We start from the raw sequence: 25,059 nt of genomic DNA, 5'->3' as shown, positions 1-25,059 counted from the left end.
GATGGTGAGTGGCAAATTACAGGGAGAGATGGTGGTGTTGGTAAACGTGTATGCCCCGAATTGGGACGATGCCGATTTTATGAGGCGAATGCTAGGACGCATCCCAGACCTAGAGACCGGAAAGCTGATAATGGGGGGAGACTTTAACACGGTGCTGGAACCAAGGCTGGATAGGTCGAAGTCCAGGACTGGTAGGAGGCCGGCAGCAGCCAAGGTGCTTAAGGATTTTATGGAGCAGATGGGAGGGGTGGACCCGTGGAGATTCAGTAGACCTAGGAGTAAGGAGTTCTCGTTTTTCTCCTATGTCCATAAAGTCTATTCACGCATAGACTTTTTTGTGTTGGGTAGGGCATTGATCCCGAGGGTGAGGGGAACGGAATATACGGCTATAGCCATTTCGGATCATGCCCCACACTGGGTAGACTTGGAGATAGGGGAGGAAACAAGAGGGCGTACACCCTGGAGAATGGACATGGGACTAATGGCGGATGAGGCGGTGTGCTTAAGGGTGAGGGGATGCATTGAAAAGTACTTGGAACTCAATGACAATGGGGAGGTTCAGGTGGGAGTGGTCTGGGAGGCGTTGAAGGCGGTGGTTAGGGGGGAGCTGATATCAATAAGGACACATAAAGGGAAGCAGGAGAGTAAGGAACGGGAGCGGTTGTTGCAAGAACCTTTGAGGGTGGACAGACAGTATGCGGAAGCACCGGAGGAGGGACTGTATAGGGAAAGGCAAAGGCTGCATGTGGAATTTGACTTGCTGACCACAGGCACTGCAGAGGCACAATGGAGGAAGGCGCAGGGTGTACAGTATGAATATGGAGAGAAGGCGAGCAGATTGCTGGCACACCAATTGAGGAAAAGGGGAGCAGCGAGGGAAATAGGGGGGGTGAGAGACGAAGATGGAGAGACGGAGCGGGGAGCGGAGAGAGTGAATGAAGTGTTTAAGACATTTTATAAAAAATTGTATGAAGCTCAACCCCCGGATGGGAGGGAGAGAATGATGGAGTTTTTGGATCGGCTGGAAATTCCCACGGTGGAAGAGCAGGAAAGGATGGGATTGGGAGCACAGATCACGGTAGAAGAAGTGGTGAAAGGAATTAGGAACATGCAGACGGGAAAGGCCCCGGGACCGGACGGATTCCCAGTTGAATTTTACAGAAAATATTTGGACTTGCTCGCCCCGCTACTGACGAGGATCTTTAACGAGGCAAAGGAAAGGGGACAACTGCCCCCGACTATGTCAGAAGCAACGATATCGCTTCTTTTAAAGAAGGAAAAGGATCCGCTACAATGCGGGTCCTACAGACCAATCTCCCTCCTCAATGTAGATGCCAAGGTCTTGGCCAAGGTAATGGCAATGAGAATAGAGGAATGTGTCCCGGGGGTGGTTCATGAGGACCAAACTGGGTTTGTGAAGGGGAGACAGCTGAACACGAACATACGGAGGTTGTTAGGGGTAATGATGATGGCCCCACCAGAGGGTGAAACGGAGATAGTAGTGGCGATGGATGCCGAGAAAGCATTTGATAGAGTGGAGTGGGATTATCTGTGGGAGGTGTTGAGGAGATTTGGGTTCGGAGAGGGGTATGTTAGATGGGTGCAGCTGTTGTATAGGGCCCCAGTGGCGAGTGTGGTCACGAATGGACGGGGATCGGCATATTTTCGGCTCCATAGAGGGACAAGGCAGGGATGTCCTCTGTCCCCATTACTGTTTGCACTGGCGATTGAGCCCCTGGCGATAGCGCTGAGAGGTTCCAAGGGATGGAGGGGAATACTTAGGGGAGGAGAAGAACACCGGGTATCTTTATATGCGGATGATCTGCTACTATATGTGGCGGATCCAGCGGAGGGGATGCCAGAAATAATGCGGATACTTGGGGAGTTTGGGGATTTTTCAGGGTATAAATTGAACATGGGGAAGAGTGAGCTGTTTGTGGTGCATCCAGGGGAGCAGGGTAGAGAAATAGAAGACCTACCGTTGAGGAAGGTAACAAGAGACTTTCGTTACCTGGGGATCCAGATAGCTAAGAATTGGGGCACATTGCACAGGCTAAATTTGACGCGGTTGGTGGAACAGATGGAGGAAGATTTCAAGAGATGGGATATGGTAGCATTGTCAATGGCAGGGAGGGTGCAGGCGGTTAAGATGGTGGTCCTCCCGAGATTCCTCTTTGTGTTTCAGTGTCTCCCGGTGGTGATCACGAAGGCTTTTTTCAAAAGGATAGAAAAGAGTATCATGGGTTTTGTTTGGGCCGGGAAGACTCCGAGAGTGAGGAAGGGATTCTTACAGCGTAGTAGGGATAGGGGGGGGCTGGCACTACCGAGCCTGAGTATTATTGGACCGCTAATATTTCAATGGTGAGTAAGTGGATGGGAGAGGAGGAAGGAGCGGCGTGGAAGAGATTAGAGAGGGCGTCCTGTAGGGGGACCAGCCTGCAGGCTATGGTGACAGCCCCATTGCCGTTCTCACATGGAACTATACCACGAGTCCGGTGGTGGTAGCTACACTGAAGATTTGGGGACAGTGGAGACGACATAGGGGAAAGACCGGAGCACTGGGGGGGTCCCCGATAAGGAACAACCATAGGTTTGCCCCGGGGGGAATGGATGGGGGATATGGAATGTGGCAAAGAGCAGGTATAACGCAATTGAAAGATCTATTTGTGGATGGGAAGTTTGCGAGTCTGGGAGCGCTGACCGAGAAATATGGGTTGCCCCAAGGGAATGCATTCAGGTACATGCAATTGAGGGCTTTTGCGAGGCAGCAGGTGAGGGAATTCCCGCAGCTCCCGACACAAGAGGTGCAGGACAGAGTCATCTCAAAGAAATGGGTGGGGGACGGTAAGGTGTCGGATATATATAGGGAAATGAGAGACGAAGGGGAGACTATGATGGACGAACTAAAAGGGAAATGGGAAGAAGAGCTAGGGGAGGAGATTGAGGAGGGGATGTGGGCAGATGCCCTAAACAGGGTAAACTCGTCGTCCTCGTGCGCCAGGCTAAGCCTGATTCAGTTTAAGGTATTACACAGGGCACATATGACAGGAACACGGCGCAGTAAATTTTTTGGGGTGGAGGATAGGTGTGCGAGGTGCTCGAGAAGCCCAGCGAATCATACCCATATGTTTTGGTCATGCCCGGCACTACAGGGGTTTTGGATGGGGGTGACAAAGGTGCTTTCGAAAGTAGTAGGAGTCTGGGTCGAACCAAGCTGGGGGTTGGCTATATTTGGGGTTGCACAAGAGCCGGGAGTGCAGGAGGCGAAAGAGGCCGATGTTTTGGCCTTTGCGTCCCTAGTAGCCCGGCGCAGAATATTGCTAATGTGGAAAGAAGCCAAGCCCCCGGGGGTGGAGACCTGGATAAATGATATGGCGGGGTTCATAAAGTTAGAGCGGATTAAGTTCGTCCTAAGGGGGTTGGCTCAAGGGTTTACTAGGCGGTGGCAACCGTTCGTCGAATATCTTGCGGAAAGATAGATAGGGGAGAACAAAGAAGGCAGCAGCAGCGGCCCAGGACTTGGGGGGGGGGGGGGAGGGGGGGGAAGGAGGGAGGGATGGGGGGGGGGGGGGTGTGGCCTGAGACAAGGCAGTTGCCAATTAGGGCTAGTTTTTATTTTTTGTTATTTAATATTTATTTATTTGTTGTTGTTTTTGTTTAAATTTAAAAAGGTCATTATTATCTGTATTGTTACAATGTTGTGTAAAGGATGCACAATGTACTGTGTTGGTTGACCAAAAATTCTCAATAAAATATTATTTAAAAAAAAAAAAAGTCCCCGACCGTCAGTGTGCTCCCATCCCGCCTCCATCTTTTGAAGGTGATATCTAGCATGGCTGGGGGAAATTTGATTGTCGCAGATGGGGGCCATGAGGGACATTTTATTAGCCCGAAGTGTTGTCTCAGCTGGGCCCACGTTCTGAGAGTTGCCGCCACCACTGGGCTTGTTGTGTATCTTGCTGAGGAGGATGGGAGTGCTGCTGTAGCCAGGCCCCGGAGGGTCATTCCTTTACAGGCGGCCTCCTCCATTAATACCCACTCTGTGCCGAGTTCGTGTAACCATCCCTTCACTCTTTCTGCCATTGCTGCCCAGTGGTTCTATTGTAGGTTTGGGACTTCTCGGATTCTTACACCCCCCCCACCCCTCCCACACACACACACACAAACGCCATGATTAAACTGTCTACTTTTTGGAAGAAGGCCTTGGGGAGACTGTCTTCATTTTAGAAGAAGGTCTTGGGGACCTCATGATCTGAGGAACTTATGGTCTTCTGTATCACTAAGATTGAGACATCTCTTTTGTTCCCTCTGTCATTTTGTTCCTTTCTTCTAGCCCAACGAGTCAAACTTCCACCACCACATTGGCCCTGAATCCTTTAGTTTCTCTCTTATCTCCCCAAATGTCCTATCCAATCTCGTCTTTGTCTTAAGACCCATTCCTCCTTCCTCGACTCTATTCCCACTGAACAACTGATCACCCAACTTCCCCTCCTGGCCCCCATTCAGCTGATATTTTTTTTTAATATGTTTATTATAATTTTTTCATAATAATCAACTCAAACAACAATGCAAAAATTTCACAGGCAAATATGAAAGTTAAAAAAAAACACAACACTTAATTAACTTAAATACTAAAACTAACCTAAACCCCCTAACAACTGACGGTGACTAAATCCTTAAAAAAGGAAATCAATGGCATCTTGGGTAGAACCTCTCCTTATGTGAATTTGACTTTCCAGGTGTAGAAAAGACATTAAGTCACCCAACCAAGCAGAGGCACTGGACTGAATGGGAGACCTCCACCAAACAATATTTGTCTCCAGGCTATCAGTGAGGCAAAGGCAACATCAGCCTCTGCCCCAGACTGAATCACCAGAGAATCCGACATCCCAAATATGGCCATCAAACAGTAGGCAATAAATCCACAAGGAGTATCTCCGACATGGTATTAAAGAAGAAAGCCCAGAGGCCTACAAGTTTGGGGCAGGACCAGAACATGTACGTGTGGCTAGCTGGGCCAAGAGAACAATGATCACACCTCCTTTTCACCCCCCCCCCCCCAAAAAAAAAACACCATCACTATTGAATGTAACCACACCCAAAAGCAAATTTAATATAATATCTTTATTAGTGTCACAAGTAGGCTTACATTAACAGTGCAGTGAAGTTCCCCTAGTCTCCGCAGGTACACTTGGGGGGGGGGGGGGGGGGATTCAGAATGTTCAATTCACTTAAGCATGTCTTTCGGGACTTGTGGGAGTGAACCGGAACACCTGGAGGAAACCCATGCAGACACTGGGAGAACGTGCAGACTCGACACAGGCAGTGACCCAAGCCGGGAATCAAACCCAGGTCCCTGGTGCTGTGAAGCCACAGTGCTAACCACTGTGCTACTGTGTCGCCCTCAAATAAAAGAGGCAAACAAAGACTTATCCCAACACTAAAACCTACATTTATTTAACAAACAAACCCAAACAAAAAGTTACATTTCTAAAAAAAACTACTATAATGAACTGTAGGAACCCTCTGAAATCACTCCAGTTAGCTAACTCCCTAGTTATCAGGGAGACTCCCAACTGGAGAAAAATAAATAACATTTTAAAAATACCAAAACCCCATTTAACATGATTAAATATCGTGCCAAACAACAACGTTAAAAAAAGAAAGGAAACTATAAATGTAAAGAACGAAACCCCGCATGGTAGTGAACCTCAAATCCAATCGAAAACAAGAAGAACACCCAACAAAAACAAGAAAATACAAGAAATACAACATGCCCATCAACAGTGCCATAAACTAAATTACACAGTGCAGAACTTGTGCCTTTTAACAAAAGAGTCTGCATCTCGCGGCATGTGAAAGGAATAAATCTTTTTACTCAAACGTGACTCTTAAGACGAGCTGGATAGACCATTCCAAACCTGGCTGCACTCTTGTACTCCATTAAATGCTGCCCTTTTTTTCCCCTAACTCCACACATGTCCTGATACAGCTTAATAGAGTAACCTTCCCACTTGAAATCTTGGTGTTCCCTTGCCCATCACAGAACCGTCTCTTTCTTTCAAACTGTAGAATTTTACGATCGCTGCATGCGGTGAATCTTCAGAAAGAGGCTTCGGTCGAAGTGAGCAATGGGCCGGTCTAATTCAGGCGGGGATGCAAATCCACCGTCGCCCACCATTTTGAGGAGCTTGTCCGAGAAATATTCTGTAGGGGTATGGCCCTTGATTCCTTCCGGCTGCTCCACAATCCGGATGTTCTGCCTCTTAGATCTGTTTTCCAGGTCATTCAGCTTGGTTCTTAACAACTTATTGGTTTCAGCCACCGAAGTCAGATCAGACTCCAGCATGTCAAGCTGGTCACTGTGGTCTGATAAAACCACCTCCATGCTCTTAATCATGACTCCAGGATTTTGATGGTCTTACCAGTTTTTTCTGAAACCACACAAATGGGGGCCAAGGCCTCTTCACTTGATCTTTTAAGATGCTCCGACACGATTTGTTGGTGTTTCTCAAACTCCTTCACAAAAACACTAATGAGAGCCTCGGCCATTAGTGGAGTGGATGCAGAGAAAGAAGCCGACTCCATCGTCTTATTTCCTGATGATCCCTGAGAGGCTTCAGATTCCGCCGACGATTTTCTGCTCAAAACCTTCTTAGCTTTGTTTTCTCTGGACATCTCAGTAAAGAAAGAACTCTGCCCCATAACCTCCATGAGTTTCAAGCAATAAACAACCCATGGCACCAAGAAGAACGGCAAAAAGATAAGTTCTTCAATGGGAGCCACGTCATGCGTGTCTACCCCTTACATTGTGTCACCGGAAGTCGTCAACTGACGTCAACGATTCTCTGGTCCTTTCCCTTCTCAATCTCTTTGGGTACTGTCCCACTCTCCTTCAAATCTGCTATCATCAGCTTGTATTCAGGAAACCAACTCTTTACACCTCTGTTCTTGCAAACTATCACCCCATCTCCAACCTCACTTTCCTCTCCAAAACTCTTGAACTTGATGTCACCATCCAAATCTGTGAGCATCTTTCCCATAGTTCCCATGTGTGAATTCCACCAATCATCATCTGCCCTGCCACAGTAAGAAAACTACTCTTGTCAAAGTCACAAACGACAGGGGTGGCGAAGTGGTTAGCTTTGCAGCCTCTTGGCGCTGAGGACCCGGGTCAGGCTTCGATATCGGCCCCGGGTCACTGTCCGTGTAGAGATGCACATTCTCGCCGTGTCTGCGTGGGTCTCATACCTACAACCCAAAGAGATGCAGGGTAGGTGGATTGGCCACACTAAATTTCCCCTGAAAAAAAAAAAGGTCACAAATTACATCCTTCTTGAATATGACCAACCTCCTCCAACACATCTCACTGTTGTCCAGCTGGATGGGATTGTTTTCTCCTAGTTCCATTCTTATCTTTATAGTTGTAGCCAGAGTATCATCTGACCCAGCTTTCTGTCAAGCTCCATTACCTCTGGTGACCCCAAGAATCTATTCTTGGCCCCCACCTATTTCTAATCTAAATGCTGTCACTCTTCATCATATCCAAAAAGTGTTGCTTTTCAAATGTACATTGATAATAACCAGCGTTACCTCACCACCACCTCTCTCAACCACTCCACTGTCTGCAAATTATCATATTTTTAATTCATTTATGGGATTTGACGAGCATTTATTGCCCATCCCTTGTTGCCTCCAGAAGGTGATGGTGAATTCCCTTCTCGAACCACTGCAGTCCTTGAGGTGTGTGTACACCCACTGTGCTGTTAGGGAGGGATGTTGCCCCAGCAACAGTGAAGGAACAACAATATATTTCCAAGTCAGGGTGGTGAATGACTTGGAGGGGAACCTCCAGGTGGTGGTGTTCCCAGGTGTCTGCTGCTCTTGTCCTTCTAGATGGTTGTGGTCGTGAGTTTGGAAGGTGCTTTCTAAGGAACCTTGGTGAGTTACTGCAATGCATCTTGTAGACGGTACACATGGCTGCCACTGTTCGTCGGTGGTGAGGGGGTTTGAATGTTTGTGGTAGGGGAGCAATCAAGCGGACTGCTTTGTCTTGGATGGTGTCGAGCTTGAGTATTGTCCAACATCCAACTCTGTATGAGTAGAAATTCCTTCCAGTTAAATAGCGGGAAAACCAAAACTATTAGCGAGATTCTCTTGTCTCCCTGCGGCGTGTTACTCGGCAGCGGAAAGCAACCCTGCGTTGGCCAGCAGTTGGATCATCAGGTCCCGCCACTGTCAATGGGATTTCCCATTGAATCCACTCCACACCACTGGGAAACCCATGGCAAGGGTGCAATGTCAGCAGAACAGCCAAAAGATCTCACCCTTTGTCTTCAGTCACAGACTCCTGTTCTCTATTTACCAACTTCATCACTTCCCTTGGCAGCTGTCTGACACTTAAAAGACTTCTAGCAACCTTGGAGTCATATTTAACCCTGAGGTGAGTTTCTGATCATGTAACCATGCACCACTTACTTCCACCTCTAGTAATGCCAGAATTTGCACCTGCCTCAGCTCATCTGCTGCTGAAACCTTCACCCAGGCCTTTGCTACTTGTAGATTTGACTATTCCGATGCATTTCTGGCGGGCCTCCCATATTCCACTCTCTATAAACACAAGGTCATTCAAAACCCGACTACCGCAACCTAACTTGCACTACATTCTATTTATCAATTGCACCTGTGCTTGCTGACCTACATTGGCTCCTGGCTAAGCAATCCCTCTATTTTAAAATTCTTATTTTGTTTACAAATCCATCCATAGTTTCACCCCTACCCATCTGTAACTTCCTCCAGCCCTTACAAACATTCTAGAAGGTATAATGCTTGGAGATATCTTCACTCCTTTAATTCTACAGTATCCGAGATAGTAATCACTCCACTGTTGGCAGCTGTGCCTTCAGCTGCTGAGGTCTAGGCCTTTGCGACCCACGCCGGCGGCCCTTTGCGACCCACGCCGGCGGCCCTTTGCCACCCACGCCGGCGGCCCTTTGCCACCCACGCCGGCGGCCCTTTGCCACCCACGCCGGCGGCCCTTTGCCACCCACGCCGGCGGCCCTTTGCCACCCACGCCGGCGGCCCTTTGCAACCCGCGCTATGTTTGCTTACCTTTTAAAACAAACAGTCAGCCAGCTTGGTCCTCATGGCCTCACTTGAATCCAGTTCAAAGGAACAGAGGGTGACGCGCAAATCAGGTGCAGACTTCAGCCAGTTCCTTTGTGCCGTCTTCATCTTTATGAAAACGGAAAGTCCAACCTCGTACATATAGGTCATTGTGAAGGGCAATAGCAATAAAATGTAATTTTTACTCCACACTGAATACCCCTGTGAGATGCTGCAACAGAATGCTGACAGCCTCGTGGGTCTTTGACATGTTTTTAATGTGTTATAGCAGTTAAGCTGCAACGGGATAGTCTTTTAATTTGGAGTCAGCTCTAGTTAATAATTGACCCTGCGGTCTCAACTTGAAAAAACATTTTCACATGCCACTTCTCTTTCAAATTCTGAAACTTCTCTTATTTGTTCGTACTTCCCTGCATATAACACACATGGGCTTTGTCTCCTTATTTGCATTGTCACAATTGACAAAACCATACCTCAAGAAATCATCTTTATACTTCTTTGTTCTGAGTTAAGTTTCTTTTTTCAGGCCGTTAACCAGAGGCCCTGGAACTCTTAACACTACCACTGTTATTGTCTTACCCTGGTCTCTCCTGAGCAATTCTCCAGCACATTCTGTTGTGAGATCCCGTCCAATAAGTAAACTGCCTATTTGAGTCTCTGGCCGTCTCTTACTTTTAAGAAAACCATTGATCTTCACAATTCACTTGCCTTGCTTAAGACCATAAGACATAGGAGCGGAAGTAAGGCCATTCGGCCAATCGAGTCCACTCCGCCATTCAATCATGGCTGATTTCAACTCCATTTACCCGCTCTCTCTTCATAGCCCTTAATTCCTCGAGAATTTTTTTTACAGCTTGCCAGCAGCTGTAAAATCAAGCAACTGTCCTCCTTGTTTTGGCGCCAAAAGCACATACCTGGACGATGCTTCACTTCAATTCTACATGCAGGGTACGTGACCTGCTCTCTACTGCCGCTTCTGGCCGGAAGACTCCACACAGCCTATGTATCTCCATTTAAAAGGCAACAGTGGCTGCAATTCCTGATGTTCGGTGCTTCTCCCATGATCTGGACCACTGCGGGTGTTGCTCTTTTTAGCCTTAGTTTTATTACCTCTGATTATGTCACCTTTGCTCACGAGTCGCCAGGTATCTTTCTGATACCGCCACGTGGTTCAAGTTCAAGTTATGATTAATAAGTCAGCACACCGCTTAGTAAGATTGAAATCAACGGTCATTTATTATATACAACAATTAATGCTTACACAATAATCCTACTATCTATATAGATACCTATCACTACTGGCCAATACTTAACTTTAGGAAGGGCCCACCAGGTCAGGGAAACGAATGGCTTATCGAATCGGATCTGGCCCGCGGGATTCAAAAAGGCTGATACGGGTCGATGGCTAGGAGTCTTTACCGGGTAGTGATCGCTGGAGTCAGACTTACTGTTTCTGGTCGATGTTCTTGCGAAGGTCTCGAGCAGGTGAAGAAGGGCGAGAGAGCGAGATCTGAACTTGGCCCCTCACTTTATAGGGCCCAGGGGCTTCCCGCTTCTCGGGGCGGCCCTTGACCCTGAGTCCCAAGTGATTGGACTTGTTCCCAATCACTGGGTTCGATATATCCAATAATGGGGCGATTCCTCGATCGGGGGGGTGGTCGTTCACCTGTCTTTGTTTCGGCCACTGCAGGCGCCGACAGGTCTGGTCCGGCATTCAATTGTTAATATGTTGCAATTGTTCCCGGGGATAGCCGATTAAACTGCAGATGTCTGGATTGATGTGCTGCTAATAGTCTTGAGTATCGATCTGGGCCGACTTCCCCAGAGCCGAATACGCTATTCTGTCTGCAGCTGTCCGTTTGTGTCCTGTTGGCTGCTTTTCCCATCAGCCTTTTCGGTTAGCCATTTTAAATCGGCTTTTGGCCAAATTAATAGGGAATCAGCCATTTTAGGTGGCTACAGGGATTGGCGGGACCGATTGCTCTGCAACCCTCCTGACACCCGCCCGTGACCCACCCCCCCAGGTCACAAACCTGACTTTGAAAAGCCCTGCTATAACATGCCTTGGCATAATTTGAGACCTTAAAAGTGCTATATAAATGCAAGTTGTTCTGTTCTAGTATTTGAAGAAAGGACACCAGCCATCTCCTAAACCATTTTTGTGAGACTCTTTGAATGCTTCCTTAAGTACCTGTGCTTACGCACAAAGATTGATATAAAAGACAGAAAAAACATAAAGGATTCAATTAACAACCTCATTCCTGTTCTATAGAACATTACGGCGCAGTACAGGCCCTTCGGCCCTCAATGTTGCGCCGACCTGTGAAACCACTCTAAAGCCCATCTACACTATTCCCTTATCGTCCATATGTCTATCCAATGACCATTTGAATGCCCTTCGTGTTGGCGAGTCCACTACTGTTGCAGGCAGGCATTCCACGCCCTTACTACTCTCTGAGTAAAGAACCTACCTCTGACATCTGTCTTATATCTATCTCCCCTCTGATCATCTTGTATGCCTCAATTAAGTCACCTCTTAACCTTCTCTCTAACGAAAACAGCCTCAAGTCCCTCAGCCTTTCCTCATAAGATCTTCCCTCCATACCAGGCAACATTCTGGAAAATCTCCTCTGCACCCTTTCCAATGCTTCCACATCCTTCCTATAATACGGCGACCAGAATTGCACGCAATAAACAGCATTAAAACTAAACATCCTCGCTGGTCCTGAAAGTAATTTTACATTTGTTGAATTTTCCCAGTAGGATAATAAATTCCACATTTTTTTAGAATAACCTTCTTAAATTTACATTTTAGCAACTACTTTAATTCATGTGTATGTCCCAAACATTTTGAAATATTTGTAAAATGCAATTAAAAGTGAAGTGATTCAGACGTTCTAATTCCTGGTTTGCTTTTGGTAAGAATACATCAATATCATTGGCTCCTTACCCTGTCTGAGAACATCACTGTTGCTGGGTGCCTGGAGATTCCTTTGACTTGGCATCAGATTCAAACAGACATTGAGAGAGGGGAAATTGCTAGATTTTTGTGGTCAGTGTTCAGTGGCAAGAACTGTTGCTTTGCTGACTGTTAAATCTTATAATGAATAGGCAACATTTATTGCCATCCTTAATTGCCTTTAAACTGAGTGGCTTGATGGGCCTTCAAAGAGCTTTGCTGTGGATCTGGAGTCACATGTAGACCAGACCAGGTAAGGATGGAAGATTTCCTTCCCTAAAGAACATAGTGAACCACATGGGTTTTTATGACAATGGTTTCATGGTCATCTTTAGACTCTTTAATTGCTGTTTTTAAAATTGTATTCAAATTGTGCCATCTGCCGTGGTGGGGTTTGAACCCGGTCCCCAGAGTTGGGGTTATCCTGCCATTGTATTAATCAACTAGTATGAAAAGCAGTCACATTTATGCTATTCCCTCTGGAATGTCTCTGGATTACTGGTTCAGTGACAGTACCACTACGCCATCGCTCCCTAACATATTCAACCATTAGCAACAGCATGAGACCCTTAAATGGTCAGTTATGGGTCTCAATTGGCCTGCAGACTTAATTGGGGGAGTTGGGAAGGCGACAGGGTCTCCACCCTGCACTTTCCCAGCCCCACTATATAGCTCCTTATCTCCCAGCCCGCTCATGAGAAGAGCATTAATTTCACCTTTAGCTTCTAGAATAATATATGTGGTGGCTGGTGGAAAAGGAGGAACATACCATGGGAATAGCATAAATGTGACTGATTTTGATACTAGTTGATTAATACAATGGCAAGACAGTCTTTATAAATGGAATGGAAGAATATTTAAAACTTATGCTCTAATATTCCAAAATAATTATACCCTACAGAAATGTGAGATTATCTATTGGATTTGTAGATTTAAATAACTGAGAAATGAAAATATATGAATATCTAAAGTAGTTTTTTTTATCCTTCAAGTCTCAATACAGCTCCTTAACCCACCTAACTTGGATTGTATGTAGATGGGTGATTTGGTCCCAAACCTATGTCAGCTATAAGAATAGGCTCCAAGAATAGTGTACAATGGGCCTTTGGTATAGTTAAGATAATAAATTTGGCTTGTGGCTTACCCTAACTTGGTTCCTGCCCACACTGTGTAGCTAAGATTAGAAACTCTAACTGTTGGGAACTGCAGTTGCAAATCTATGTTCTATCACAGTATCTTTTTCTTTATAAATTTTAAATACTACGACTTTTATTTTGCTTTAAAAGGTTATGCTGGAAGATGGCCGAAGCAAAGGTTTTGGTTTTGTCTGCTTCTCCTCTCCTGAAGAAGCCACAAAAGCTGTGACAGAAATGAACGGACGTATTGTTGGTTCCAAGCCATTATACGTAGCCCTTGCCCAAAGAAAAGAAGAACGCAAGGCACATTTAACTAATCAGTATATGCAACGAATTGCAGGGATGCGGGCCATGCCAGCCAATACAATCATCAACCAATTTCAGCCAGCTGCGGGAGGCTACTTTATGCCAGCTGTGCCTCAGGTGAGTTCTTGATAGGATTTTTTGTTGTCCTAGCACTCCAGATCAGGCAACTTGCAGGCAGTACATTTGGGAAATCTGGTAGAAATTAGCTCTGCCCTAATCGCGCTGGTTTTTGGCCCATCTGTATATTCTGGTCATGGCCTCAATGAAAGCAGGCGGGAGCCTCAGTAGTGTATGTAAAAGGAGGTGGGGAATTAAAGCCACATCATTTACCTCTCCATATACATGCTGGAGTGAGCCTCACCATGGCCATTGATACCTGGTGGGGGGTGGAAGAGGCCATGGATGGACATGCAGATTTTAAATGTAAGTAGCCTTTCTTGTAATTTACGTTTGTGTTTTTTTTCTAATCAGCTGAGATTTGGGCTTTCCTGAACCTTGTACCAGTTGCATATATTATTGCCCCGCCAATACCATTATTGATCAGCAGCCTGCTGAGATGGTTTCATATCATTTTGTATGAGAATGTTTTGTCGACAGCTTGAAAAGAGCAGAGCTTGAACTGATTACTCGCACATCATCATACTGTTCTTGCCATGTCATTTTCCTGTATTTAACTTGTATGTTATTGCATGATTTTTTTCTATTTAATTAAGACACAGTTTGTTGGCGTGAGGTTTTCTTTGTACCTGAATTCCTCTGGTGCCTCCCCTGGGACAGGCATTGGCAGGCTACCTTGGAGAAGGGGGTGTCACAGCTGAACCAGATCTGTTGTGACTAGAGAGCTACTGAGGTATATTTTCCACCAGGTGTTGTTTAATAATGATTGGATACAGAAGCCACATGAATTCTTTCTTTGTAAAAACACTCACTTTTCCCTTCCTTGGCTTTTCTTTCCAGTTTCAAAATCACAGAATTGATATGCACAGAAGAAGGCCATTTGGCCATCCTGTCTGCACTGGCTCTCTGAATGAGCAGCTCACCTGTTCCATTCTCCCACCTCCCTATAATCCTGCACATTCTTCATTTTCAGATAACAGTCTAATCCTCTTTTGATTGCTTCAATTGAACCTGCTGCCACTACAGCCTCAGGCAGTGTATTCTAGACCACTTGCTGTGTTACAAATTTTATTCTCATATCACTGTTGCTCCTTTTACTAATTATTTTAAATCTCTGCCCTCTGGTTCTCGATCGTTTCACGTGTGGGAACGTTTTCTCCCTATATATTATATCCAGACTCCTCATGATTTTGAATACCTCTCCTCTCTCAGCCTTTTCTCTAAGGAAGACAGTCCTAACTTTTCTGGTGTATTTTCATAACTGAAATTCTACATCCAGGGAACCATTCTCACAAATCTTTTCTGCATTCTCTCCAATGCCTTTACATCCTTCGTAAAGTGCGACGCCCAGAACTAGACGCAGTACTTCAGCTGAGGCCGAACTACTTACTTATGCAAGTTTATCACTACTTCCTTGGTCTTGCACTCTTGCCCCCATTTGAGGATAGTTGAAATCTCCTAGAATTATTATTCTGTGTTTTTTTTTTTTTACTCACTCCATAGATTTTGCTATATAGTTTTCCTCCATTTCTCTTCCACTATTGGATGATCAGAATACTACTATACATGAGCAATGCGATCTTATCCCTTATTTGTGTAGCAAAGGATTGAGATGAGGGAAAGATTAATCAGCTTACATTATACACATTAAGATATTGTACAAGAGGAAACCGTTTACCTGAGACTATGATAATCGACTACAGCAATGGAAAAACACATCTAACTAGTACTGTCTTAGCAGTAGGAAAACATAGAAGTTTGTGTACACAACTATACAGTTACGTAGCTTTGTTCCTTTATAGTTTTTTATGTATTGGAGCACCTAGTTTTTATAACCAATTCTGATTGTCGATGCAGACCCTGGAGGAGCTGTTGTGCCAGAGCAATGCTGAGTAAATCCAGATGGGTCTCTTCTAAATTGAGGCTTATCTCTACAACTTAGCAACAAAATATCAAGCTATTTTTATCAAATCATTTTAGGACGTGTTTCTTTTTCTCTCCTTTTCTTGGAGGCTGTGACTCATGTTGTGATATGGCCATGAGTGCAGGCAGTCTTCCAGTACCTTCACCAAGTTTTTTTTTGCACTATCCAATCATTAGGAATCATACCCCTGTTTTTCAATAAGAATCTTTTGAAAGCTCCTAAGTTTGGAAATTTTAGGTAATTTTCTTCTCCTTCTCTGACCTTGCAGTGGCTTAATATCCACAATCCTGCTGAAGACCATGCATCAAGCCAAAGATTTTCCCAAGTCTGTAAAGCCTTGTAACACCATTCAGTGTAATGACTCACTGGGCCACCAGGGAACTTGTGTTTCAAACTGCCCACTATGCGTTATCTGTCTATTGTCTTAATTCATAGTAGCCATAAAGTCAGAGTATTGAACACAGACATGGCATTGAATATTTTTGGATTTCATATAGAAATAATTTAAATGTATTTAACACTATATCACATCCTCAGGTAGTCCCCAAAATACATTGCACCAAATGTTTTTTTTTATTTGAAGTATACTCATTATGTACATATCTTGCACATATGTCATAAGTTTAACATATTACAGTGTTCCATTATATTTCAAAGGAACATTAGAGAAATTGGAAAGCTTGGTCAAAAGGAGGTGTGTGAAGGAGCACCTTTGGGGAGAGAGATGGAAAGCTTTAGCTTTTCTCTCAGAAAATGAATAGACTGTTGACTTTGTTTTATAAAGATAGAAACTCAATTATTTATATAGCAAGCCTGATAGGACGTGACTGTAAGCCAGCTAATGAAGAACATGTTTGTTTGAATCAATCTAAATCAAGTCTTCCTACACTACATGGACTGGAGAGGTTCAAGAAAGCAGCTTGGGGATGGGCAATGAATGCTGGCCTAGCTAGCAAAGCCCATATCCCAAAATGAATTTTAAAAAATATTGGAATTGCTTTATAACAGTCATTCCTTTCATTACATTACTTGATCATAATGAATGTTTCACATCTACTAAATGCCTCTGGTGCTAGTAACCTATATTTGGTAAACACTTTCCCCCCACCCAAAAATTATCAATATGTACAGAATAAATGCAGAACTAGTTTGAACATGTAGCTTGTATTGCAGTTTCCCATCTGGACTACAGTTTGAACGTTCCATATTTTATACCACCTGTGGAGAAGTTTTTGCCTACTAGTATGATTTTTATGTTCTGCTTTTGGTACTGCATCAGTCAAATTACACTGGACCTAAGAGGCAGTGAGTAAATTAACACAAAATTAGCAGGGGGAAAGTAATATAACCAAGTTCCCGAAACAAATTGAAAGAATGCTCTGATGAAGGACAGCTGCTGAAATCATCCATTCATTTCTAGTCACTTTAATTACTGTGTAAGATTAACACAACTCTAGGGTTTAATTTCAATTAAAAGTAATTATGAAAAGAAAATTATCTGGGGGTTTCAAGAAGAAATGTATTGCTGAAAGGATAAAATAGGTTCTTTGTTTTTCCCAGGCCCAAAGCAGAGCTACCTATTATGCACCAAATCAGATGGCTCAGATGAGACCTAGTCCACGCTGGCAACAGCAACAAGCCAGGCCCCAAGGTAAGCATTACAACATAGGCATTTGTCATGTTTGCTTGCGACTCTACAGCCTCTGGGGCAGAGAATTCCAAAGATTCACCACCCTCTGAGTGAAGACATTCCTCCTCATCTTAGTCCTAAATGGCCTGCCCCTTTTTCTGAGACTGTGTCCCCGAATTCTAGACCCCAATCCCCAGCTAAGGGAAATATCCTTCCTGCATTTACCCTTTTGACCCCTGTAAGAATTTTGTATGTTTGAATGAGGTCACCTCATTATTCTAGATTCCAAAGAATAAATACCCAGTCTATTGATCTTTCATCATAAGATAATCTTCATTCCTAGGAGTTAATTTATTAAACCTTTTTTTGCACTCCCTCTATGGGAAGTATATATTTCCTTCGGTAAGGAGACCAAAACTACAAAGAAAACTCTAGGTACAACTCACCAAAATGCTATATCTTTACAGTGAGGCATTTTTACTCCTATACTCAAACCCTCTTGTAATAATTGGCCACATACCATTTACCTTATTTGCTTGCTGTACCTGCATGTTAGCTTTCAGTGACTTGTGAACAAGGACACCCAAGTCCCATTGAAGTTCAACACTTCCGAGCCTCTACCATTTAAGAAATACTCGGTATTTCTAGTTTTCCTGGATAACCTCACATTTCTGCACATTGTGTAGGTGGCAAGGTAGCACAGTGGTTAGCACTTGCTTCACAGCACCAGGGACCCGGGTTCAATTCCCGGCTTGGGTCACTGTCAGTGTGGAGTCTGCATGTTCTCCCGTGTCCGAGTGGGTTTCCTCCGGGTGCTCCGGTTTCCTCCCACAAGTCCCGAAAGACGTGCTGTTAGGTGAATTGAACAATCTGAACTCTTCCTCGGTGTACCCGAACAAGCGCCGGATTGTGGCGACTAGGGGCTTTTCACAGCAACTTCAAACTTCATTGCAGTGTTAATGTAAGCCTACTTGTGACACTAATAAAGATTATTATTATGTTCAGTCTGCCAAATGTTTTGCCCCTTCACTTAGCGCTTAGCCTCTCAAAATCCCCTTGAAGTGTCTTTGCATCTTACTCAAAAACTCACAGTTCCACCTAGTTTTGTGCCATCTGCAAACTTGGAAATATTACATTTAATCCCCACACCCAAATTATTGACATAGATTATGACGATTATGACTAGCTGGGACCCACACTGATCTTTGCTCGTCACAGCCTGCTAATCTGGCACGTTTATTCATAGAATCATAGAATTTACAGTGCAGAAGGAGGCCATTCAGGCTATTGAGCCTGCACTGGCTCTTGGAAAGAGCACCCTACTTAAGCCCATGCCTCCACCCTATCCCTGCAACCCAGTAACCCCAACTAACCTTTTGGGCACTAAGAGACAATTTAGCATGGCCAATCCACCTAACCTGGGCAGCACGGTAGCATTGTGGATAGCACAATTGCTTGACAGCTCCAGGGTCCCAGGTTCGATTCCAGCTTGGGCCACTGTCTGTGCGGAGTCTGCACATCCTCCCCATGTGTGCGTGGGTTTCCTCCGGGTGCTCCCACATTTGTTTTTAAATATCTATAGAAGCTTTTACAGTACTCTTTTATGTTTCTCACTAGTTTACTCTCATATTCATAATGAAGAATATTGTGTATGAAGAAGATATTAGATATTATAAATCCATAAAATTGCAGGAACTGTGGAGAATGTTTCTCAATGTTGGATTTTCCTCCCTAGCTTTTTCAGTGCACTTTTGTCACAACTGCTAACTCATAATAAACACTTTTTTAATGTCAAGGTAGAGATTTCCTCAATAGTTCAGTGAGTGAAAGGTAGCCCTTGATGTTGTGGATCAGGGAAGACCCAGCTTGATCCCTCACTTAAGTTAGTCTTTGCCTTTCATTCTGTTGTGAGATTTCTAAGTTGCACATTTTAAGATGGGCAGCTGGTGGAGTCAGCATAAAATGTTAATAGAGAAATGGGAACTGGTAACCTACAACTAATGTGGTAAGAAACATTAACTTGTGTTAAAAGATGCCAGCTTGCCCTATGATCTTGGACACGAGAGCATTTGAAGCGTTAACTTCTAAACCTCCCCTGAGGATAATCGAATCTGGAATAGGTGGGAGGGGAAGATAAATTCAGACTATTCACAACTAATTCAAATTCCGACCCCAGTTGCTGGTAAGGAGTGTATGCAAACATATCTCCATGAGTTCTCGACTATTATTTGTGTTGCAATTGTACATCTAGTTTGGAGTTGTGGAATTTTTAAAAATATAACACTATAGTTGTACCTAACAGCTGACCAATTTAGATGTTCAATTGTAAGCTGGCCCTGGGAAGACAACAGATTGTGATGCTGTGCTGTGTGGAACATGAATATTAGCACTGCTACAGCATGTCATTGAAAATGCTATTTTAAACTGAGAATTCTTATTTACATAGAATTTACAGTGCAGAAGGAGGCCATTCGGCCCATCGAGTCTGCACCGGCTCTTGGAAAGAGCACCCTACACAACACCTCCACCCTATCCCCTGTAACCCAGTAACCCCACCCAACACTAAGGGCAACTTTGGACACTAAGGGCAATTTTTCATGGCCAATCCGCCTAACCTGCACATCTTTGGACTGTGGGAGGAAACCGGAGCGCCCGGAGGAAACCCACGCACACACGGGGAGGATGTGCAGACTCCACACAGACAGTGACCCAAGCCAGAATCGAACCTGGGACCCTGGAGCTGTGAAGCAATTGTGCTATCCACAAGGCTACCGTGCTGCCCATACCTGTAAATGCCCAACCTGTGGCTGCCCATACCCTGCTGCATTTCAAGCAGTTTATTACTGGATTTTGCCGATTTAAGTGGAAAATTCCTAGTTCCTAAGAATAGTCTGTAATATTGTCATGTAGGTTTTTTACTTGAAAGGTTGGAGATGTGAATTGTGCACAAGTACGATGGATTTTTGACAGCTAGCGTAAATCAGAAGTATAAATGTGTCCTGCTACAAATCTGCAGGTATTGGGCAACGTTCCTTTTAATTTTCCTTTCTTGTGTACAGCCTGTTTGTTGCATTGTACGTTCCCTTTCGATTGTTATGCAGCTACGCACACTCGCAGCATGCAAGGGAATGTTAGCTGTGTGTGACCTGTTCGTTGCGCTGTGCATATATGTTCTGGATTGCTGCATGACTGTTCAGCTTAGCAGGAACATTAGTTTTAGAGTAATACATCTAATATTCATTAAATGCGGCGCAGTGGTTAGCACAGCTGCCTCACGTCGCCGAGGTCCCAGGTTCGATCCCGGCTCTGGGTCACTGTCTGTGTGGAGTTTGCACATTCTCCCCGTGTCTGCGTGGGTCTCACCCCCACAACCCAAAAGATGTGCAGGGTAGGTGGATTGGCCACGCTAATTTGCCCCATAATTGGAAAAAAAATAATTGGTTACTCTTTAAAAATATTCATTAAATATCCATCCCCCAAAAATTCAAATCTTTTTGAGCACACAACAAATTTTAAAATGTAAATCTGAATTTATCCTCAAGTTGCAGTTATACAGAAGTATAACTTGGAGAGTTGCTGCAATGCATCTCTGCAGATGATGAAAACAAGACAGTATGGGAATAATCATATGTGGAAACAGCATATGTGGAAGAGAAACATTGACTTGAAGCATTAACTTTTATCAGAACTGGGAAAAGTTCCCGATGGTGTTGTGTTTGGTTTCAAAACCTTAAGTATGTAATATATATATCTAATTTAAAACAAAGATGAATGATTGTTTCTGGTATCTGTTTCTTGCTTCAACAGGGTTCCAAGCCATGCCAAATGCCCTTCGTCAGGGAGGTCCTAGACCTTCACTGCGTCACCTAACGCCAGCAGGAAATACTCAGGGTCCTCGAGGTATTCCTGGTGCACAGAGAATGGGTGAGTGCCTCTGTAATTACAAAACATTATTGCAACTTCGTTCGCGGCATGTGGCAGGCGCTGGCTATGCCAGCATTTATTGCCCTTGAGAAAGTGGTGGTAAGCTGTTTTCTTGAACCGCTACAGTTCATGTGATGTAGGTACACCCACGGTGCTGTTGGGAATAAGGTTCCAGGATTTTGACCCTATGACAATGAAGGAACGGCAATTTATCTCCCAGTCAGTGGCGTGTGGCTTGGAGGGAAATTTACAGGTTGTGGTATTCCCATTCATCTTGTCCTTCTAGAAGGAGGTCACAGGTTAGGAAGGTGTTGGAGGAACCTTGGAGAGTTGCTGCAATGCATCTTGTAGATAATGCACACTGCTGCCATTGTGCATCGGTGGAGGGGGGAGTCGATGTTTAAGTTATCAAGTGGGCTGCTTTGTGTTGGATAGTGTTGAGCTTGCTTCTTGACTGTTGTAGGAGAAGTGCTGTGACTCCTGACTTGTTCCTTGTAGATGGTCAACAGTCTTTGAGTATAAGATGGTAAATTAATTGCTGCACACTTCCCAACTTGTCTTGCTCTTCCAGCCACAGTATTTTGTATGGTTGCCCCGTTCAATTTCTGGTCAATGACGATCCCCATGATGTTGATAGTGGGGGATTCACCAATAGGAATGCCATTGAATGTCATGGGGAGATGGTTAGATTCTCTTTTGTTGGAAATGGTCATTGCCTGGCACTTGTGTGGAGCGAATGTCACTTATCACAATACTTCTTATATTAGTGTATCTTTGGGCAGCACGGTAGCACAGTGGATAGCATTGCTGCCTACGACGCTGAGGACCGGGGTTCGAATCCCGGCCCTGGGTCACTGTCCGTGTGGAGTTTGCACATTCTCCCCTATTTGCCTGGATTTCACCCCCACAACCCAAAAATGTGCATGATAGGTGGATTGGCCACGCTAAATTGCCCCTTAATTGGAAAGAAAATATAATTGGGTACTCTTAAAAAAAAAAAATTAAAAAAAATTAAATATTAGTGTATCTTCCATTATCCAAACAAAATGTACAAAATAGTTTGCAATGCCAGTTGAGGAAAGCATTGATGAAAATGATTGAATGCACAGAAAGTAGATGAAGAGCCCCTCAGATCTATTACATTCAGGAGATAATTTTAAATATATTTTATTCCAAACTCAAACAAGGTTAGGTTACACCCACAATAATTAGACACAATTTGTAATATCCGCCCTGGACACAATACTCCAGATGTGGTCTCACCAACACCCTATACAATTGCAACAACACTTCATCTGAAGAATGGATATAAGTGACCAGATAATGTTCAGTGATGTTTGTTGAGGGATAAGTGTTGACATTGCTGGCAGAATTCTTGCACTCTTTAAATCGATCCATGGGATCTTTTACATCCACCTGCAAGCATTTACAAGGCTGCAGTTTGGTATCTCACCAGAAACCAGGTAATTCTGACAGCGCAGTGCTCCCTGACTAGTGTCAGTCCAATTTATATGCTGATATTTTTGGAGTGAGGCTTGAACCCATGATATTCTGACACGGGTGAGGCTGACACCTTGCTGCTGGAAACACTGCTCATTGCTGATAAATGGCCACTTAATGAGGTACAATATCTAGCTGAAATTGGCAGGTTCAGAACAGAACGAGAGAAAACGCGGTATTTCCTCTAGGGAATTGCGCTCCACAGGACATGAAGATCCTAGGTTTGAGCTGGAATTTGTGTTGAATTCTTTGATCTCAGTCTTGACAGTAGCAGGTGGTGAGACAGTTTGCCTACTCGCTCTCAAGGACTGAATGTGAAAAATCAGTTTGTACTCCATATTATTTTGCAGGATCCCTCCTCGGAAATGGGTGAATACTTTTCATAAACCTGGCAATAGTTGCCTGGTTTTACTAATAGTGTGTACATGTTACCTCGTGTAGAAGTTGCTATCCTTGCCTTGACGGGCATGGATTCTATTGTTCAGCTCTGTGGAAATATAGCTCATGGCTTTGTTGTTTCAGGGTTGTCCACAGCTCAGAGTCTGGCTCATCGCCCTGGAATTGCTGGCCCAACACCACGGGGTGTTCCACCTTACAAATATGCTCCCACTGTCCGCAACCCACAGCAATCAGTCGTACAACCTCAAATGACTGTACAACAGGTACTATAAAGTCATGAAATTTCCATTCAAAAATTAGGTTGGATTACCCTGATTGAATACATGATAAACTGGACTAGTCTAATCTATTTTGCATATCGTCACTGATGTAATATATTCAGCTAGCGAGTTTCCGGGTGCGGCGATGACCAGCTGAGTCGCACGTTTCGGCAGCTCCCGGTGAAACGGACTTTTGGGCTCTTGATAGGAGCCCCAACGGCAATTTTGGCGGCTAAAAACACTGTGCGGTAAACCAGAAGGGAATCCCCCCTGGATACGGATGAAAAAAGGAGGAGAAAGTGGCCGGATTGCAGTGGATCCTTTAGAACAGCGGCAAGGAAGGCAAGCAAAAACCAAGATGGCGTCGGAAGGTGGCAGTTTAACATGGGGCCCTGAACAACAAGAGTTCTTGAAATGCTGTGTGGAAGAGCTCAAAAAGGAAATGAAGAAAGAGCTGTTGGCCCCGATACGACAGGCGATCGAAGGGCTAAAGGAGGAATAAAAGACCCAGGAGCGGGAGCTTCGGGTCGTGAAGGCAAAGGCAGCCGAGAATGAGGACGACATACAGGGCCTGGTGGTGAAGACAGAGACGCATGAGGCACATCAGAAACAATGTGTGGAAAGGTTGGAGGCACTGGAGAACAACGCAAGGAGGAACAACCTGAGGATTCTTGGTCTTCCTGAAGGTGCGGAGGGAGCGGACGTCGGGGCATATATGAGCACGATGCTGCACTCGTTAATGGGAGCGGAGGCCCCGGCGGGTCCGTTGGAGGTGGAGGGAGCATACCGAGTGATGGCGCGAGGACCGAGAGCAGGAGAAATTCCCAGAGCCATAGTGGTGAGATTCCTCCGTTTTAAGGATAGAGAAATGGTCCTTAGATGGGCAAAGAAAACTCGGAGCAGTAAATGGGAGAACGCGGTGATCCGCGTTTATCAAGACTGGAGTGCGGAGGTGGCGAGAAGGAGGGCGAGCTTTAATCGGGCCAAGGCGGTGCTTCATAAAAAGAAGATAAAATTTGGAATGCTGCAACCGGCAAGACTGTGGGTCACATATCGAGGGAGGCACCACTACTTTGAGACGGCGGATGAAGCGTGGACTTTTATTGTGGAAGAAAAACTGGAATGAGCGGGTTATTAAAAAGAACGTTTGAACAAAGTGGTGGGGCGCATGTGGGGGGCGAAGAGGGGGGTTAAAAAGGGGGGAAAGAGGAGTTTTATGTACTAATCCTGCGATGTGGTTACTTTTCTCTCTTCCACAGGTGGTGATGGGGGGGGGAGGGGAGGTGGAGGAGATGGGGCGTTGGCCATTGGGGGCGGGGCCAAGGGAGAAGCGCGGGCTTGGTTCCCGCGCTATGATAATCATGGCGGGAATAGAGAAGCAGGAAGGAGGGGGCGTCGCACGGTGCGAGCCGAGGTCACGGGGGGAAGCCGAGGTCGGCCAGAGTTTGCTGACTTCTGGGAGCAACATGGGGGGAGTAATTATGCTAGCGGGGGATCTAGGGAGGGGGGAATTACTGGGTTGCTGCTGCTGGGGAGAGGGGGGAGCTGGTATGGGAGGGGATGGGCGGGGGGGCACCGCCTGGGGGAGATACAGCTGCGTGGGAACCGGGTGAGGAGCTGGAAAAAGGGGATGGCTAATCGACAAGGGGGGGGGGTAGGAAGCCCCCCAACCCGGCTGATCACGTGGAACGTGAGAGGGCTGAATGGGCCGATAAAGAGGGCACGGGCACTCGCACACCTTAAGAAACTTAAGGCAGATGTGGTTATGTTACAGGAAA

General features: G+C 45.1%; 1 protein-coding gene and 1 non-coding gene across 4 annotated transcripts in view; both read left to right on the top strand.

The window, feature by feature from the left end:
* pabpc4 (poly(A) binding protein, cytoplasmic 4 (inducible form)) overlaps positions 1-25,059 on the top strand; it is a 100,520-nt gene that overhangs the window by 63,045 nt on the left and 12,416 nt on the right. For 2 of the 3 annotated variants that reach the window (XM_072500957.1, XM_072500958.1), the window contains 4 exons: positions 13,372-13,644; positions 17,129-17,219; positions 21,006-21,122; positions 23,145-23,284. In XM_072500957.1, coding sequence (XP_072357058.1) covers positions 13,372-13,644; positions 17,129-17,219; positions 21,006-21,122; positions 23,145-23,284 — 621 coding nt within the window. The remainder of the gene's footprint in view (positions 1-13,371; positions 13,645-17,128; positions 17,220-21,005; positions 21,123-23,144; positions 23,285-25,059) is intronic. The other variant, XR_011943266.1, reaches the window with a different exon arrangement.
* LOC140430774 (small nucleolar RNA SNORA55) lies at positions 15,463-15,594 on the top strand. The gene has a single exon (XR_011949542.1). It is a non-coding gene; the product is annotated as a small nucleolar RNA SNORA55 (small nucleolar RNA).

The sequence above is a fragment of the Scyliorhinus torazame genome, chromosome 1, assembly GCF_047496885.1.
Source record: "Scyliorhinus torazame isolate Kashiwa2021f chromosome 1, sScyTor2.1, whole genome shotgun sequence".
Lineage (NCBI taxonomy): Eukaryota > Metazoa > Chordata > Chondrichthyes > Carcharhiniformes > Scyliorhinidae > Scyliorhinus > Scyliorhinus torazame.
Note: the sequence above shows the minus strand (reverse complement) of the source record. Positions and strands in the feature narration are given on the sequence as shown.